The sequence below is a fragment of the Phasianus colchicus genome, chromosome Z (genome assembly GCF_987193195.1).
Source record: "Phasianus colchicus chromosome Z, bPhaCol1.hap1.1, whole genome shotgun sequence".
NCBI classification, from domain to species: Eukaryota; Metazoa; Chordata; class Aves; order Galliformes; family Phasianidae; genus Phasianus; species Phasianus colchicus.
Genome location: NC_143476.1, coordinates 76,090,227 through 76,107,520, shown reverse-complemented (window position 1 = coordinate 76,107,520; position 17,294 = coordinate 76,090,227). Strand labels below are relative to the sequence as shown.

General features: G+C 36.0%; 1 protein-coding gene across 1 annotated transcript in view; it reads left to right on the top strand.

Annotated features, from left to right (window-relative positions):
- Positions 1 to 17,294, top strand: part of ITGA1 (integrin subunit alpha 1) — a 74,470-nt gene that overhangs the window by 37,591 nt on the left and 19,585 nt on the right. The window contains exons 8-15 of the mRNA XM_090132673.1: positions 1,292 to 1,442; positions 3,246 to 3,411; positions 7,550 to 7,623; positions 9,108 to 9,252; positions 11,415 to 11,557; positions 12,910 to 13,053; positions 14,416 to 14,670; positions 15,103 to 15,233. Of these exons, the coding sequence (XP_089988799.1) occupies positions 1,292 to 1,442; positions 3,246 to 3,411; positions 7,550 to 7,623; positions 9,108 to 9,252; positions 11,415 to 11,557; positions 12,910 to 13,053; positions 14,416 to 14,670; positions 15,103 to 15,233 (1,209 nt within the window). The remainder of the gene's footprint in view (positions 1 to 1,291; positions 1,443 to 3,245; positions 3,412 to 7,549; positions 7,624 to 9,107; positions 9,253 to 11,414; positions 11,558 to 12,909; positions 13,054 to 14,415; positions 14,671 to 15,102; positions 15,234 to 17,294) is intronic.

Sequence of the window (17,294 nt, the reverse complement as noted above, 5' to 3'; positions counted from 1 at the left end):
AGAATTCCAGCTGCCTCAGCCTGTCTTCACAGAAGAGGTGCTCCCACCCTCTGATCATCTTTGTAATCCTCCTCTGGATCTTCTTTAACCCCCTATGTGGCTCACCTGGTCATAGAAAGAGATCGGGCTGGTCAAGCAGAACCTGCTTTATATGATTCCATGCAGGCTGGGCCTGATGCCCTGATTGTCCTGTATGTGCTGTGTGATTAGACTCTGAGATGGCTTTAGCACAAAAGATTACCCAAGAATGAACTGTATTCGTACACAAAAAACAACGATCTGCATTGCTAAGGCTTTCATATTTTTTCCTTTTCATTTAACTGATTAACTGTTTAAGTATCTGATTTGTTGATGCTATGTCTTAAACCCAACAACATTGTTACTTTTTCCCAAGTAATATTAGAGGAATACTTAGTTACAAGTAGGGATTCAATGGAGCCCAAGCAAGTTCATGCAGAATCCATTAGAAAATGCTGTATGTGAAACTGTATGTGGTTCAGAAAGTCCCTGTGCACCACAAACTGTCACAGGCTTGTATGTACAGGAAGTATCAACAGAGTTTCCTCAGCTCTTGCAGTTCCTCCTAACTTCCATTTTTGGTTGTCATCCGAGATGAATCTTAGCTTTCATTCGTGTGGGCGTCTTTAAGTTCGGTGATACTCTTCTAAAAAGAGGAAGCCTTGCTTCCATTTTCTTTAGAACCCTAATCCACCGTTTACTTTTATGGTTCCATGTGGAACCATGTCATGCCCAGCCTGCATGAACACCCCCTCAGTATTCCTTTCCCCATTTGCGGTATTCATTGAGTCACCCACGCCTGCCATCACTCGCTGGGAGCCTACTTCTGCCACATCTACTACATCCTGTTTTGCTGTAGATGCGTGCTGGTAACTAAAGAAATACTTCTGGCCTCTGGAAGTGCTGCTTTAGTATGGAAATAGATCTTTTTCTGATGTGGATTTTGGGGGAGGGGTTTTGAATTGAGTTTGTATTTTATTTTTTAAGCTGCCAAAACTTTTTTAAGATGACAGTTTATTTGGTTAGGAAAATAATTATTCACTATCCAACATTGTGCTTTTCTTCTGTCACAGTTGAAAGAATCCTTGTGAAACTCTGACTGTAAACTATCATCTAAATTCCAATTGGTCTTGTTTGTGTTTGTTCCTGGTTAATTTTTATTTCTTTTTAGTTCTAGTTAATGTAAAGTATTTTATCAGGGTTGACTAAGCAAAAATGATGCGTGTGCTAAATGTCAACTTTGCCTTTTTCAAACCCTTTACACTTCCTTTAGGGAAGAAGCATTTACTGAGGCTCATGGTGCACGAAGAGGAGTACAAAAAGTAATGGTTATTGTGACTGATGGGGAATCACATGACAACTACAGATTACAAGAAGTGATTGATAAGTGTGAGGATGAAAACATCCAGAGATTTGCAATTGCTGTAAGTGAAAAGTAATGGGAATAAAAGTAGGAGTCTGAAAAGTGTTTCACCTTTCAAATGTCTGTCTAAAATGTTTATGTCACAGAATCTTGATGGAAAAATAATCACTTCAGAGGTTTACCAAAAAAAAATATATATATAATAATAATAATAACATTTTACCTTAAAGCATGTAAGAAAAAATTATCTGACAGGGTTTGGTTTTGGTTGTTTTTTCGGGGGGGGGGAGGGCTTTTGTTGTTGTTGTTGTTCTTCAATTGTTTTGTCTTGGTTTTTCTGTGAAGATAAAGGAGAGAGTTTGAGGGGCAGTATAAAATATAATCTTTTTTCTTAGGGGGAATAGTGAACAGAGCAGATTGGTTCAAATCTTTTGAACAGTTTGTATAGAAATGTTATCCACTTACAAACAAACAATAAGAGCAAAGGTGTGTTATGGATGCACTGTGTGCTGGGATACTGAATTTGTCATTTTCATGTTGAGCAATCTCAGTAGCTGAATGAGAAGTTGAATATGATGGAAGCTAACTCATATAGAGTGTTATCGAAAAATTAGTGATAGATTTGGTGTAACCTCTGCTATATTTGTATATTCTATGCTGGAATCATCTGGTTTTTTTTCTCATTAACTTTTAAGATACATTGAGTTGTCTCTGTTCCTGTCTCTCTCTCTCTTTTTTTTTTCCCTAGTAGGAACAACCTGTCTTATTAAAACTCTCTAGTTCTGAGTACAGACTAAGTAATCTCAAGCACCAAAAACTGATGAAGTATAGATTTTTTATTTCTCCTTCATACCTTAAAGAATGACCCCTGAATGCATTGTTACCAGATGACGAAAAGCTTTCTTTACTTGCATGAGTATCCATAAAATGACAAAATAAAGAATCAAACATTTTCAAGAAAGTAATTTTCTTTAAATTAAATAAAATCATAGAACTGAAGATTAGTTACATACAGGTGGCATTTTCAATAGTTGCATTTATAAAGCTAGAGAGCACTGAAGAAAAATGTCCTTGCTAATTATACAGTTTTATATACTTTTAGCTAAAATCTCTGTCTAAAACCAATTTTGAATTGCTTCAGTGTCCAGAACATTGAAATGTGTTTCAGGTTTCCCTCTCAAAGCAAGAAAGTACACAGATTTTTTTTTCTTCCCCCTGGGAAAAATAAGAATTGTTCAGGGAATTGGAAAAATTAGCCTTTTCATTATGAGGCATCCTGAATTTTTACAGCAGCATTTTGAAACTATTAGCCGAATCTGAAGTCTTGTACCATCATACTGAATGCAATGTCATGATGTATTTACAGGACAAAGTTACATGTTACAAAAACTAACTATTCTGTTCCTAAATAAGTATGTCCTTAATTGTTCGTATATTGTGTTGTGAGAAGAACTGGTGGTGCATATTTAGAAGTCAGTACAATTATATATTCTGTCTGGGACAGGTTTCTTTTTGTTTGTTTGTTTTCTAAATTAAGGTCTACGTCAACAAATCATAAGAATTTTGCGAAGAAAGGATGAAAGCAGTAATTAAGGATAATATGTATTACACCATATGGTTGCTTTGCTTGCTGTTATTGGTGCTTGCAGAAAAAAAGAAAAAAAGTGAGCTATCATACAGTTCTGTTCTAGTTACAAAACAGTGGCTTTTATTCAATGAAGGCTATAAATCTGAGGGAGGTTTTAATAGAACAATGAAGGTTAGATATGATTTTCCAGTATTTTCTGACAACCTTCCTCAAAGGTATCTTTTAAAAATAGGATTTAAAACATAACCTTGATTCTCTATTTTTAATTCCCTTTAGATTCTTGGCAGCTACAGCAGAGGAAATTTAAGTACTGAGAAATTTGTAGAGGAAATAAAATCAATTGCCAGTAAGCCTACTGAAAAGCATTTCTTCAATGTCTCAGATGAATTAGCTCTTGTAACTATTGTTGAAGCACTTGGAGAGAGAATATTTGCCCTTGAAGGTAGGACATTATTTAAAATTTTACATTATGCCTGCAAGCAAGACCTCTTGCTTTTATCTTCCTTTTCAGTGTATTATGCTGCATAAAATGTGTTATGCAAGTATTTTTTCAGCTGATCATAAAGATATTTTACAGTACACATCAAAAACATAGATAATAATTTGAATTATGTTCAGATGGATTAGAGCAGATGGAGACAGTAGCCTGGAAGGGTAAGAAGGGTCACTATAGTAACCATAACCATTTTACCCCTGAGTGAACTTGAACTCTCCTTCTCTTATGTAAAAGAGTGTTGCAAGAGTGTGTCCTAGACTGCCCCATGATCATGTGTTTGTCTGCCTTTGCCTTTAAATTCTCTTTATGGTTAGTTATTAACTACAATATATTAGTTTGCTGTACAAGTTAATGTGAATTTTGTATATAGAGTTGGCAAGATATATTTTTTCCTTTGGAAATGTTTGTGATTGTCAGATTTTAGCAGAGAAAAGTTATCTCTTAATGTCTCCTCACATTCTCCATCCAAATTAGGCAACACGATACAACCCTGTTTCAAGTACAGTGCTGGTAATGGAAGACAAGTTTATTAGTTATAAATTACAGTGACCAACTCTGAAGGGCTTAGTGTCATACAAAGAAAACATCCATCTGTTTGGGCTTATTTTTTTCAACATTCCAGCTTTCCAAGTAGCTAGAATTGTGTAGTTTATAGCTGGAACAAAAGATAATGTTGAGTTGAATGTAAAAAAATAAAATAAAATACAAATATGAGAGATTATTTTTAAGGTCTTTAAATTTGAGTTAATGTTTCTTAGACATTTAGGTATGTTTGTAGTGTATCATTTAGTGTGAGTTAAGTGTTTCTATCCTCAGTTCATTCCTACTAAATATTTATTTTTTTCCATTTTGTATATTCTTATTTTTTCCCTTTCTGATGAGGGATTTTTTTTCCTCACTTATAAAACAAATTTACTTGAGACTAATTTAACTCTCTGAAGACCTAAGTTTAGCTTACTGAAGCTTACTCAGTACTTTAAAGTTCAGGGAATAGAAGCTCTTTTGTTAAGTTTATAGGATGAATACACTTTCAGTTACAAAACAGTTATTCAAAGAGAAGTTGAAAACTTAGCTATCAGTTTTTGAGACATGGAAAAAATCATTGTCTTTTATTATTAGAATGAAATCTGTTAATCACCCCCATTATATATAATGTGATTTTAATGAAAATGTAATAAACTACTTTATTGGTCCATGGCAGGACAAAGGATATAAGACACAAGAACACTGAGTTTCTGGACATCAGTACACTTTGAGTACTCAGATTCAAGGATTCACAGTATAGTACAACCCACTGAACAACCAGATGTAACCAGAAGAGACAGTGTAATTTTGTTATGCTCCACCTTGTTCCTTCCAGCAGTCTGTAGTTATCGGGTAGTGCCTAGCTACCACATGGAACCCCAGCCTGTGCAAACAGCAGAGTAAACTGCTGGACTCAACTTTCTGTTGATGAGAGAATACTTTCTTTAGCAGGCTCTAGCCCTTCCACTGGCATTAGTTATTAGTAAATTAAATTAGTAAATCGGTAAAGAAAAGACAAAACATTTAAACAAGTTTTGTGCTCTAATGGTACAATTGCAGTTATGTAGATGAAGAGGAATCTAACAGTGTGATTGAATAATAGAAATGTTATCTGTTTGTATAGTAAATAGGTCTCCTTTAGCAATGTGTTATTTTCGGCATATTTCAGCATAACTCTTCTAAGTATCAGCAAGTTCTGCAGTACTCCTTGAATTCAATTTTAATTTTCTGCAAAATATGCAGAGGCAAATATCTGCTTCTTGAATATTACAACTTTGTATTCAGAATAAATTTATAAACTATTAGTATTCTTGTGTTTTGATATATTTTGCCATATTTTCAAATTTTGTTTCAGATAGACTTGGCTGTATTACAAAAAAATACTGATCAGGACAAAAGGTTAAAAATTGATTTCTTTCAGCCTGTACAAGTTCTAGATAACTTCACACCCAAAAACCTCTTTGATTTCCAAATCTTCACTAGGACTTCAGTCTGTTCCAAGATTTCTATATGAGGCCCCCGTGAAATGAAACAATTTATACCCCCTCCCCCACCTGTAGAAGTCTCAGAAATTGCTTCCTCTGTCTGCAAGGCAAACTAGAGTGAAAACTAAGATGAGATCTTAGCTTTATACCAAAATGTGATGAGACTCAGTCATCAAGAGTTTCAATGAGTTTGTAAGACTGGAGCTAGGAGATGCTATAAGCCCATTTTTGTGATCATTTAGGCATGGTTTCATGCTCCACCCAAAGCATTGCAGGAACTATTCTAGATTTGCAACTCTGTCCATGGACACATTGCAGTGAACACAAAGAAAAGCAGATAAATTCTGTCCCTCATAGCTTTCTTGGGACAGTGTAGTTCATTGGATGTGTGCATTGTGTTAACCTTGTACAATGTAGCTGAGTTAATTTCTGTATGTAATTGAAGGTCAGAGGAAACTTGATTCATGAAATTCTGTATCTGAATGTGCTTCAAGTCTTAATCTAAACAGCCTTCTGCTAGTGTAGGAGTACACTTGATATTTTTCCTCTTGTAGATTTCTTGTTTTTGTTTTGTTTTCTTTGTCTGCAAAGGAAAATTCGCAGAGATATGAGTAATGAAATCCAACAAAAACTCACACTTGACAGCCAGTGGATTTTTACACATAATCTTTTTCATATGCCTCTGTGTCTCATGGCATGTACTTCTCATTTTAACAGCATTTTTATGTTTTATCCAATCTGTAGGCAGGCACAAATGTTTTTTCACAAAACATCCTTTATTAGATGCTTGGCAGTTTGAAACTCAATGGAAAGTTAGAGTGGGAGCCATTATCTAAGCAGAATTCAGCAGTGCACATACTGACAGTACTAGCATTGTCTTTTGCTTGAAGCTATGAGAGTCCTGTCTTTCTCAGCTCATTAACAAGCATCCTTTGTTGCATGATTAATGCTGTCACTGAAAAATATTGTTTATCAGCAAATGGGCAACTTAAAATCTTCATACTAAAAAAGAATGAAATTTTTCTCAGACTTAGCAAAGCAGCTACATCTTGTGAAACACACTGGCCCGTGTTTGTATGTTGAACATTATGTATTTGAGATCATGTCTGCTTACTATAGCTAGTCATAAATCCCAGCAATTAGCAAAGACATACATGAGGGAGCAGTTTTTGTGGTTTAGTTGCTGAGTAGCAGAAGTTCAGTATTATTTAGTAGTCCTGATGCCTGAAATTTGTGCAGCCATATCCTGCTATGCCTCAGTCTCATTCACTCTATTTGAGGTTTGCCTCAGTGCTCAACTGGTAGCAAATTATCAGTTCTTCTTGAACAAGCCTCAGAACACAGATCATAGTTCCTTTCTGATGCCTGTTGCCATGTCATGCTCTCAAGCAGGAATCAATATGCAGAATATAGTTACGTTATTTGTGATGCTTATGTACCTTAGAGCAAAGCACCCTGCTGAAGGCCTGCCAGTTTAGTATGTGGCATGTGAATACCTGAAAAGATATTGACAGTACTACTAAATCACGATACCATTTTTAGTCAGTCACATAAGAGAAACAGAAATATTTTCATTTGAATTTCTGGGAAGAATTATTGTTACCAAGCCCTTCCCTAACGCTTATGAATCTTGGATGGTTGAGATTTTCCTAATTTGTTTTTAACAAAGGTTCATACAAACATCAAATGTTTTTCATTTAAAGTTCTATCAGCTGCCTACAAATTTTTAGTTGCTTGAATACAAGGCTGGGGTTACATGGATGTGTTTTATTGTTCGCTTAGCTCAAGTGGAAAATGGCTTAACCATATTAATCAAACATTCCAAACATATTTAACATTAGCCTGAGGTCAAATCTCAGTTTTAGCCCAGAAGTATTACTTGGACAAGTTCTGAGACATGATCTTAAAATGGAAATAGTTTCTTTCACTTAATGGTAGCATTTAACACAAATCTTAATTTCTGTATTTATTGTGAAAATCTGTTGCAAGTTACATTCACGGAATACTCTTGTTAATTATGTTATCCTTTACTATCATGCAAGCATTTTCATTACACATCTTTTTGTGTTTAATAGCAACAACAGATCAGCAAGCAGCGTCATTTGAAATGGAAATGTCACAGGCTGGTTTCAGTGCTCATTACTCCCAGGTAAACAAGCTGTCTGAAAAAAAGAAGTTAGTTTACAAAGTAGATTTTTGTTGGTAATGTCACAAATTTTGAATGAGCATTCAGAATTCTTTCTGCAGCCCTGCTACTTATTTGCTGTTGGATATTTACAGATTTCCTTTAATCCAGTATTCTGTAAAATGTACATGAAGAAGGATTTTAAACAATAGGAGAAAATAAGTGTCTTATTCACACTAATTCTAAATGTGGTGCTCCCATAGTATTTTTCTACCAGGGAAATATTCTATAATATGTTAACTGTAAAACTGTTCTCTATAAATATTAATATACAAATTGTTGTTTTATTGTATTGATGAAATTTAAACAGAAGATACATAAGTAATGACTATTTCTGTAATAGATGTGGTCTGAATTATTAGTAATAACACATTGTTAGCTCCATTAATATACTGAATACCTCAATTCTCAGGGGGTAAATATTTATGAAACAGGATGTCAAAATCCCTGGGAATATTTGTTAGTAGAAGAAATCACTTCCTGCACATGTTATTTATTTTTGAAATTCAGAAAATTCCTATGCTTGATGTACACAAATTAAATGGAAATTTAGCATGAGATCAAAGAAACTGGAAAGAGTTACACTTTAAAGATGTGATGAAGTAGTGACAGTTGAAAAGAGCACAAAAGGAAAATAATTTATCTGAGCAGACCTTGAGTCAGACAAACTGACATCCATAGGAAAACCTTCTATACAGCTTTGTTTACAACTCAGTGTATCCCTGATAAAACAAAGAATAACAGACCTTCATCAGGATTTAACATAAATACTTCATTGCAGAAATACTCTGCATCCATTTTCACTGTGTGCTATGAGATTGTACATTATCCTTCAAATGCTGTACTTCACCTTACATACAGGTATTATCCTTATAGAGAACCTTGAGAAGATTTCTAAGGTAGAGTGCATGTTTGAAGTTACAATAAAACTGAACTGCTGTCATCAGAGCTTGACTTCACTAGTGGGTCCTCAGTTCTTTTGTATTGACAGACTTAGCGTATCTGATGTCTCTTTTATCAAGAAGACAGCATTCCTGCCTTTCGGCATAGTATTTATCCTTGACAAAAGGTGCTTTTTAAATACAAGTTCAGCAGAGCAGAGAAAATTTCATCTTTCTAAAAGTTCATCTTTCGACTGCAGTTAGATGTACTTTCTGACTAGCTTTGCTAAATCTCTTTCATCTTTCTATCTTGTGTGTCATGATGGGCTAAACTTGCAGGAGATATATTTCAATCTGTTACTTTTCCTGAATGGTTAATGTTTTTTTTTTTTTAAATTGTTTTTGTTTTTATCAAAGAGTGTTAGATATCCTCTAATTTGGATGCTATAGTATTTTAAGAAAAGCAGGACTAAATCTGATGTGCATACAGAAAGCATTGCCCAGCTAAGCACTGCGATGAAAAAAGGTTCACATAGAGAATAGGCTTTCTATTTTTCTCTACACAAGGACTGGGTTATGCTTGGAGCAGTTGGTGCATATGACTGGAATGGCACGGTGGTCATGGTGAAGGACAGTGATATTTCAATACCAAGTAATGACACTTTTCGTGACAGACATTCAGAAAAAATTGAACCCCTTGCAGCCTATCTAGGTAAGAAAATTAGCCCATGTTGTAACATTTTTAGTAAATGCTATCGCAAGTCTCACTTACAAATATTCTCTATATCTTACATTCTAAGAGTCTGGGAAGTTTTATAATGTATAGACATGTTTATTGTATGATTTTTTTTATTCTTTAAGAAGCAATCAATCAAAAAGTTAATCTGAACACTTGTAACCCTAATTATATCTGGACTTTTCTCCAATAAATATCTCTAATGTGTTCAGAGATCTCAAAGATTCCTCTTGCACTCTTCTCAAGCTTTTCTCTGCATTCATAAAAAGCTTTATATAATTTCCATCTAAATCATCTTTGCTTAAAATTAAGCTGTTTTCTATTACTTGGTGGACAATATCAAGAGCTTAACACCATCTTCCTTATAATAATGTATTATATATTGACAAGCTATTGTTTTTCTTTTAGGCATTTCTACAAAAAGGCATTTCTGTTCCCTTGTGCACTCCACTGGGTTCTTCTTTCTATACCTCCTGGTTCTCTCATATCTTCTCTCATTTCATCCACATCTTCACTAATGAAAAGTCACCAAAAGAATCATTTAATCTTTTCCCCTAAACACATTTTTTTTCTTATTTACAGACTTCCATTAAATTTTTTTTAATATCTCTAATTCAGACCTATTCACCAGAATACTTGCAATTTTACTACAATTTTTATTATCTACAAATTTTATTAGTCTTCACTCGAGTTGTTAAACTGTCACGAATACTAAAGAGAGATGGGTTCAAAATTCTCCCAGAACATTTTGACCAGTGTTAGACCAGGACACTATCATTTTGACAGTGACAACTGTTCTTTTCAACCAGCTATTGTGATCAGTGGTTCTATGTCTGGATAGAGGCCTGTCGCAAGCTGTGTCTGTCAGTGGTCAGTCTTCAACATCTTTATCAATGACACAAACGATGGCATCAAATGCACCCTCAGCAAGTTTGCAGACGATACCAAGCTGAGTGATGTGGTTGATACACTGGAGGGAAGAGAAGCCATCCAGAAGGACCTGGACTGGCTGGAGAAGTGGGCCTGTGAACCTAATGAGGTTCAACAAGGCCAAGTGCAGAGTGCTACACTTGGGCTGGGGCAGTCACAGGTATTAATACAGACTGAGGGAAGAACCCCTTGAGAGCATCCCTGCAGAGAAGGACGTGGGGGTGCCGGTGGACAAGAAGCCGGACATGAGCCAACAGTGTGCGCTTGCAGCCCAGAAAGCCAATTATATCCTAGGCTGCTTTTTAAAAGGGGTGGCCAGCAGGGAGAGGGAGGTGTTTGTCACCTTCTGCTCAGCTCTTGTGAGGCCCCATCTTTCTTTGCTAGAGAAATGGACTAGATCCCCATCCAGGCCTGGGGTCCCCAGCACAGGAAAGATACAGAGCTTGTGGAATGGGTCCAGAGGAGGGCCACTGGGATGATCAAAGGGCTGGAGAATCTCTCCTGTGAAGAAAGGCTGAGGGAACTGGGCTTGTTTAGCTTGGAGAAGAGAAGGCTTTGGGGAGACCTCATTGTGGTCTACCAGTATTTGAAGGGAGCATATGAAAAGGAGGGGGAACAACTGTTCACATGGGTAGATAGCAATAGGACAAGGGGGAATGGTTTTAAACTAATACACAGGAGATTTAGGTTAGATATTAGGAGGAAGTTTTTCACTCAGAGGGTGGTGATGCACTGAAACAGGTTGCCCAAGGAGGTTTTGGATGCCCCATCCCTGGATGCATTCAAGGCCAGGCTGGATGTGGCTCTGGGCAGCCTGGTCTGGTGGCTGGTGACCCTGCACACAGAAGGGGTTGAAACTAGATGATCTTTGAGGACCTTTTCAACCCTAGCCATTCTATGACTCTATGATGATGATTCTATTTCATTTTTACCATCATCCTCTTACTCTCCCTAAGGATAGCAAACTGTAAATTATAAAAAACATAAAATTCTGCTGAAGTAAACTTACCAGCCTGTCAACAAGTTTGATGACACACTGTGGGCAAATATACCTTTAGCCCTCTCATTTGACTCTGGTATTGTTCTTTAGTATAATTAAGAGTAAGCATCTGTTTGTAGAGCCATGCCTTAGAAAGCATTTGAATCACAGCAAGTATTTCTGGTGCATTCTGTGTGTACTGCATCATGAATTCTTTTCTGCTTCGTAGGCTATACTGTAAATTCAGCCTCGACACCTGGAGGTGTGCTGTACATAGCAGGGCAGCCACGATATAATCATACTGGTCAAGTCATCATTTATAAAATGGAAGGAAGAGAGGTGCAAGTACTTCAGAGGTTAAAAGGAGAACAAGTAAGTATGCATTCATGATTGATTAACATATGAGATGAATATAGAACAACAAATAGAAATAATGATTTCAAATGAGAAAACTATTGCAGAAGGACCAAATAGAACTGTAAGTTATAATCAGAAAGATTACAAGATCAGAAACAAAAGTTAGGTAAATGCTCTGGTCTATTATGTAGCAGGAAGTAAAGCAGTCAGAGACTCTTGGAAATCTACTGTATGTGGGGTAAACCTTTGATGTGAAAGTAGTTATAGCCATTTCTGAACTGGCAATTTTTTATCCACTGCCTGGAAAAGGAACAGATGTGGCAAGAAACAGATGTGATAAGCAACATTCTGTGGGGGAGAATCTGTTGGTATAGCATGAAATATTGAATAGTTTATCATTATATAGAATAGCAGCTGTTCCTTCAGGAAAAAAAATAACATGTAATTACTTAATTAGAGAAGGTAGTATAATGTCATGCTTAAACAAGTTGAAAGACCTGCCGACTCTAGTCTCTCTAGGCTGCAGTACAATCTTTGATCAGGACAAATCAGGTTATGTGATTTTCATCTTCTGTAGCTGACATCTGCATCTCAGCTAATCAGTCTTGGAGACTTTTAGAGTCAATGAAGAAAAGCAGGTGTTTTTAAGATTTGAGTGATATGGCCCATCTGAGGCCAATATCCAGAGTAGAAAGGACTACTTTCCATGTTGAGTGTAAAGGAAACAAAGGGTGTCTAGCTTAGCTGTAAAGTTATGTTAGATTCAGCCCACACCTTGTGCCTAGACTATGAACATATCACTTCGGAAACAGGTGGAACAAAGGAGAATGGTTTTAAACTAAAAGAGAGGAGATTTAAGTTAGATATTGGGAGGAGCTTTTTCACTCAGAAGGTGCTGAGGCACTGAAATAAGCTGCATTCAGGAGACATTCAAAGCTAGGTTGGATGGGGTCCTGGACAATCTGATCTGGTGGGTGGTGCTCCTGCCCACAGCAAGAGGTTGGAACTGTGTGATCTTTACGGTCCCTTCCAGTCCAAATCATTCTATGATCCCACTTTTTTCCCTTGGCAAGCCTAAGAACATTGGTTGTCCTCTTTCTATTTATTACTGATGTGACTAGCTTCCCTAGGACAATTTGTTCAAATTCTCTCTATTGAGAGGTGTCAGTCCCCTTAGCAAGTATAAATTTGGACAGAAAACAAGCTTCTAAGGCAAACTGACCAAAAGGGTCTTCTAGATAGCAAAGAAAATGTCTTCATAATGGTGACATATGGTATTGTTGTAAGCAGCTGTAAAATAGATCTCGGAATCAGAATTGTTGCATGATGCTGCTGACTCTACCTCTGATACCTTTATGTTCCTGCAGATTGGCTCATACTTTGGGGGTGTTATTACCACAATTGACATTAACAGAGACTCATTTACAGACCTTCTCCTTGTTGGAGCTCCTACATATATGGGAACTGAAAAAGAGGAACAAGGGAAAGTGTATGTGTATGCTCTGAACAAGGTAAGGATTGTATTTGTTGACCAACAGACTGTGTTCCTTTCTGTTTTCATATCCTTATTTTAATGAAATATGATAAGTTGAGCTGGGAAGAATGATGTGTTGGAAAGCAGATAAACATGTTGTTAAGAACAGAGAGTGTGCTACTGATTATTTTTGAATGCTTCTCAAACTTTTGTTTTTCATTTTTACTCTAGTAGAGTATTTTGCAGATAAACACTACTCTCTAAACGGCAACGTGACATAGATGGAAATGTATGAGGTTAATTTTTCTATCATATTTTCTTTCTGTTGTTATGCATTAGGGAGAAGTAGGGCTCATCCATCCTAAAAGTGTCTGTTTCAATGTTTTTGTGACTCCCCAACTTAGATCTAAGTCCCATACGTTCAATAACTTTTTAGCATGTCGCAGCTAGATTAAGGAGTATCTCAGATGATTTTAGTCATTTGATAAGTCCCTCCTTCCCAGTTTCTATATATATCTTTTTTCTTTTTTCCCCTTCTTTTAGTCCAACATTACTGCATATTGTTATAACAGTTATCACAATAGGTCCTAGAAATAATTGTCTCCTAAAATTTTCCTGCAGTGACAGGAAAAGGGCCTGAAGAGACTGGATCTATTTGACAAATAGCTCTTCCAGTTTCTATATATGTGCTGCAACAGATTAATGGTGAATAACATTGCCTAGAAAACAAGAGGAACTGTTGTCAACTGGAAGTGTTTGAAATTTGTTTTTCCACTTTTATTCATCTTCAAACAAAGGAGGTGTAACAATGGCTTTTTTTTTTTAATTAATCATTAAGTTCCTAGGGCTAATCTCTTGGAAAGATTGGCTACATATCATGCTGTATCTATGGTTTTGGTCTAGGATTCATGCACACTGGACACTGTTGACCAGAAGAGTATATGTGTGAGGGCATGGAGTTTGTGTGTGCTGAGGATAGAATTCAATCTATGTAAAAGATAACAGTATTGCCATCTGTGATTCCTATGAAGCTTGACTTACTTCTCAAATTAAAAGACTGCCTTTGAAAGAAATATTTTCATGTTGAGAATGAAGTGGATCACATATAATAACATCAAAATACTTCTATGAAACTCTGCTTTCTTGTAAAACTGTAATTAAAGCATAAGCATATGTATAGCATAAGCAGATGCAGAAATGAGGGAGCGAGATTGTCTTTCACACCCCCTGCTTAAAAATGTTGTAGTTACCAAATCAGTTTCTACAGTGCACTCAGTCATTATGAATAGTATATAACTGTTTCATTTAACCAGTTTGTCTTATGTACAGGAGCTCTCTAAAACTCGCATCGCTAACATGTTTGTGGAAATCCACTAACACTAAATCTGTCCTTTCACAGACAAAGTTTGAGTATCAGATGAGTCTTGAACCTATAAAACAAACATGCTGCTCACCATTAAAACATGACACCTGCAAAGTTCTTAAGAATGAACCCTGTGGAGCACGCTTTGGGACTGCAATTGCTGCAGTGAAGGACCTCAACCTTGATGGGTATAATGACATTGTAATAGGATCTCCCTTAGAGGATGATCATCGGGGAGCTGTTTATATTTATCATGGCCGTGGCAACACAATCAGTAAAAAATATACACAGGTATGAAGTAAAATTTTACAAGTTGGCAGCTTCTGTAAGTCTGTGTAGGACAATTTTCATTTCCGCATGTCTTTCCAACATAGAATCAAATTGTGACTTCACTTGTCATGATAATTTCTTTTTTAAAATGTTCAGTACTTTTAAACTCAGTCTGATTTAACCAAATTTGACTCTATATTGTTAGAAGATATATTTGCATGTTTTTATTAGAAACCTCCTGGTATATTCTGTGCAGCTAGAAAAGTAGATATTTTATAATTCTGAATATTTATAGCATATTTCTCACTATGGTAACCTTTTTAGGAGTATTGTAAAGAAAATTTAATAGATTTAAAGAGTTTAAAAGCCATCTAACTGCCAACAAATGCGTGTTGCATGTTCCTAAGAAATCCATCAGCCTGCACTTTATAAATGTCTTAATGCTTTTCACAGCGTATTGCATCTGGTGGAGATGGGGAGAAAGTGAAATTTTTTGGCCAATCTGTGCATGGAGAAATGGATTTAAATGATGATGGTCTGATTGATGTCACTATTGGAGGCCTTGGTGGGGCTGCCCTCTTCTGGTACGGATATTCACAGCAGTTGTCAGGCTAGAAAATAAACATTTATTTATCGTGTGATACCTACATAACTTGGTTGTACTACAGTTTGGACTGTTTTGAGAATACTGATTTTTGTACTGGTTTCATCTCATACTCTGACACTGGATGTGACTCTTCATATTTTCATGTGTCTCTGGAAGCAGTATAAAATATTCTAGATAATACTAATGGATATAGGAATGTTTTAGGGTCTTCACATCTGGTGATTGCTATCCTCATAGGTCATATTCAGAATAGAAACTGATTCCACCTGTGGAACAAAGTAAAATAAGGGAGTTGGGAGAAAGCATTTTCTTTTATACCATATATTGTTTTATTAGCAATTTGAAAGATAGGTTCAAATGTAAGAGAATCACTAAGACAATGCAACTCATTTGACCTCCTACTAATAAAATTCTAGTTTGTCTCCCTACAAAAGAAACTTTAAAAAAAAAAAAAAAACCTACCTGGTGAATAGTGAAATTGTTTGACAAAAGATCACAATTATAATGGAATAACGAGCAATGTACACTGAAGGAAGAAGAGAAAATAAGAGTAATATAAATAAATGAGATAACATCAAATCTCTCATTTCTAAAGCACAGCTAAAGCTATTTCATAATTCTTTCTCTGGTAAGGCAATTTGTAGGCCAGCTCCATCCTGTTGCCCCTCTAACCATCTGTCAGGTCTTGCTTACCATCCTCAAACTGCCAAATTTCCTAGCATTCATCTCCTGACTTGTCTTTATAAAAACTCCCTGTCACCAGACTGCATCTTTGCTGGCTTTCTCTGTTATTTCACCTTTTAGCAAAAATGTACAACACTGGAATGTAACACAAATCGCCTAAAAGCTACAGATTTTCTGAGAATTTATTTCATTTCTCAGCTTATAGAAGACTCCTTAGCAAAGACATTTTTCTGGTTCTGTTTTCCTGACTTCTAACTTTTGCAGCCTAACATAGAAGAATATCACAGAAACTTTTAATCTTCTTTAAGCACATTCAATTATACTGTTCTACACTCCATTCCTCCTCTGCCTTTTTCCCTGTTGTATTATCTTCCCCCAATGTTCTGCAAAGTTAATATGACAACTTTCAATACAGAAAAGAATGCATCAAAATCTTTGTAGTCTCAGGATACAATGATTAGTATTAATTACAATAATAGTATAACTTCAGACTTTAAAAGTTATTACATTATATTACATTACCGCAAGAAAAACAAAATCAGAAGTTATATTTGATATCATAACATTTTATGATTAATATTTTGTCTTCAATTTTGGTGGCATTTTCCAACTTTTATCTAGGATAATGTTTGTTAAGATCTTTGTTCTTACAAAAGCTGGAATCTTCCATAACCAGTCTTTTCTACAGTAGTACACAGAATACCCAATATTCACATTAAGACAGTAAAGATTTGTCCCAGGGAGAACTGCTACATTCTGTAAGTCTGTCATCATTTTGTTGCAATGGATATCTAATATAAGTCTTGACAGTATTAAAAGAATCTTTCACTCTTCCAATTTGGCCTTCAGTGCTTACAGCAGCTTTTGTTTATTTATATTACTATAATTTATTGTTCTGTCAGCACTGGATTGAATTCACAAGTTTATGTGTGGGAACATCAAAAAACTCTTTTCCAGAGATTCCTTGAAATGTTTTTGATGAACATTGGGATGCCACATAAATTCCACTTACTCTCAGTGAGTTGTATAGCCCAGGGTGATAAATGCTCCATAGACAGGTCAGCAGTGCTTATCTAGTTCTGATAACTATCGTTAAGTGTGAGGTAAAGCAAAATTTTTCTTAAAATTCTTTCATGTAGATTTCACTTAATAGTGTTGCTACATAGGAGAGTATGTATGAGTGACTAGCATACTTCTTCATATGGAAGTTTGGCTTTCTCTTTAGGCAAGAGTAGCACTGGCTGAACAATCCCATTGCTCACTGCTCTCCTCCCAAATGTTTGTGCAGCCGTGCAGTGAATTAGCCGAGAATCTCATCCAGCTGGAACAAAAGTAACCCAGACCCCTCTCACCC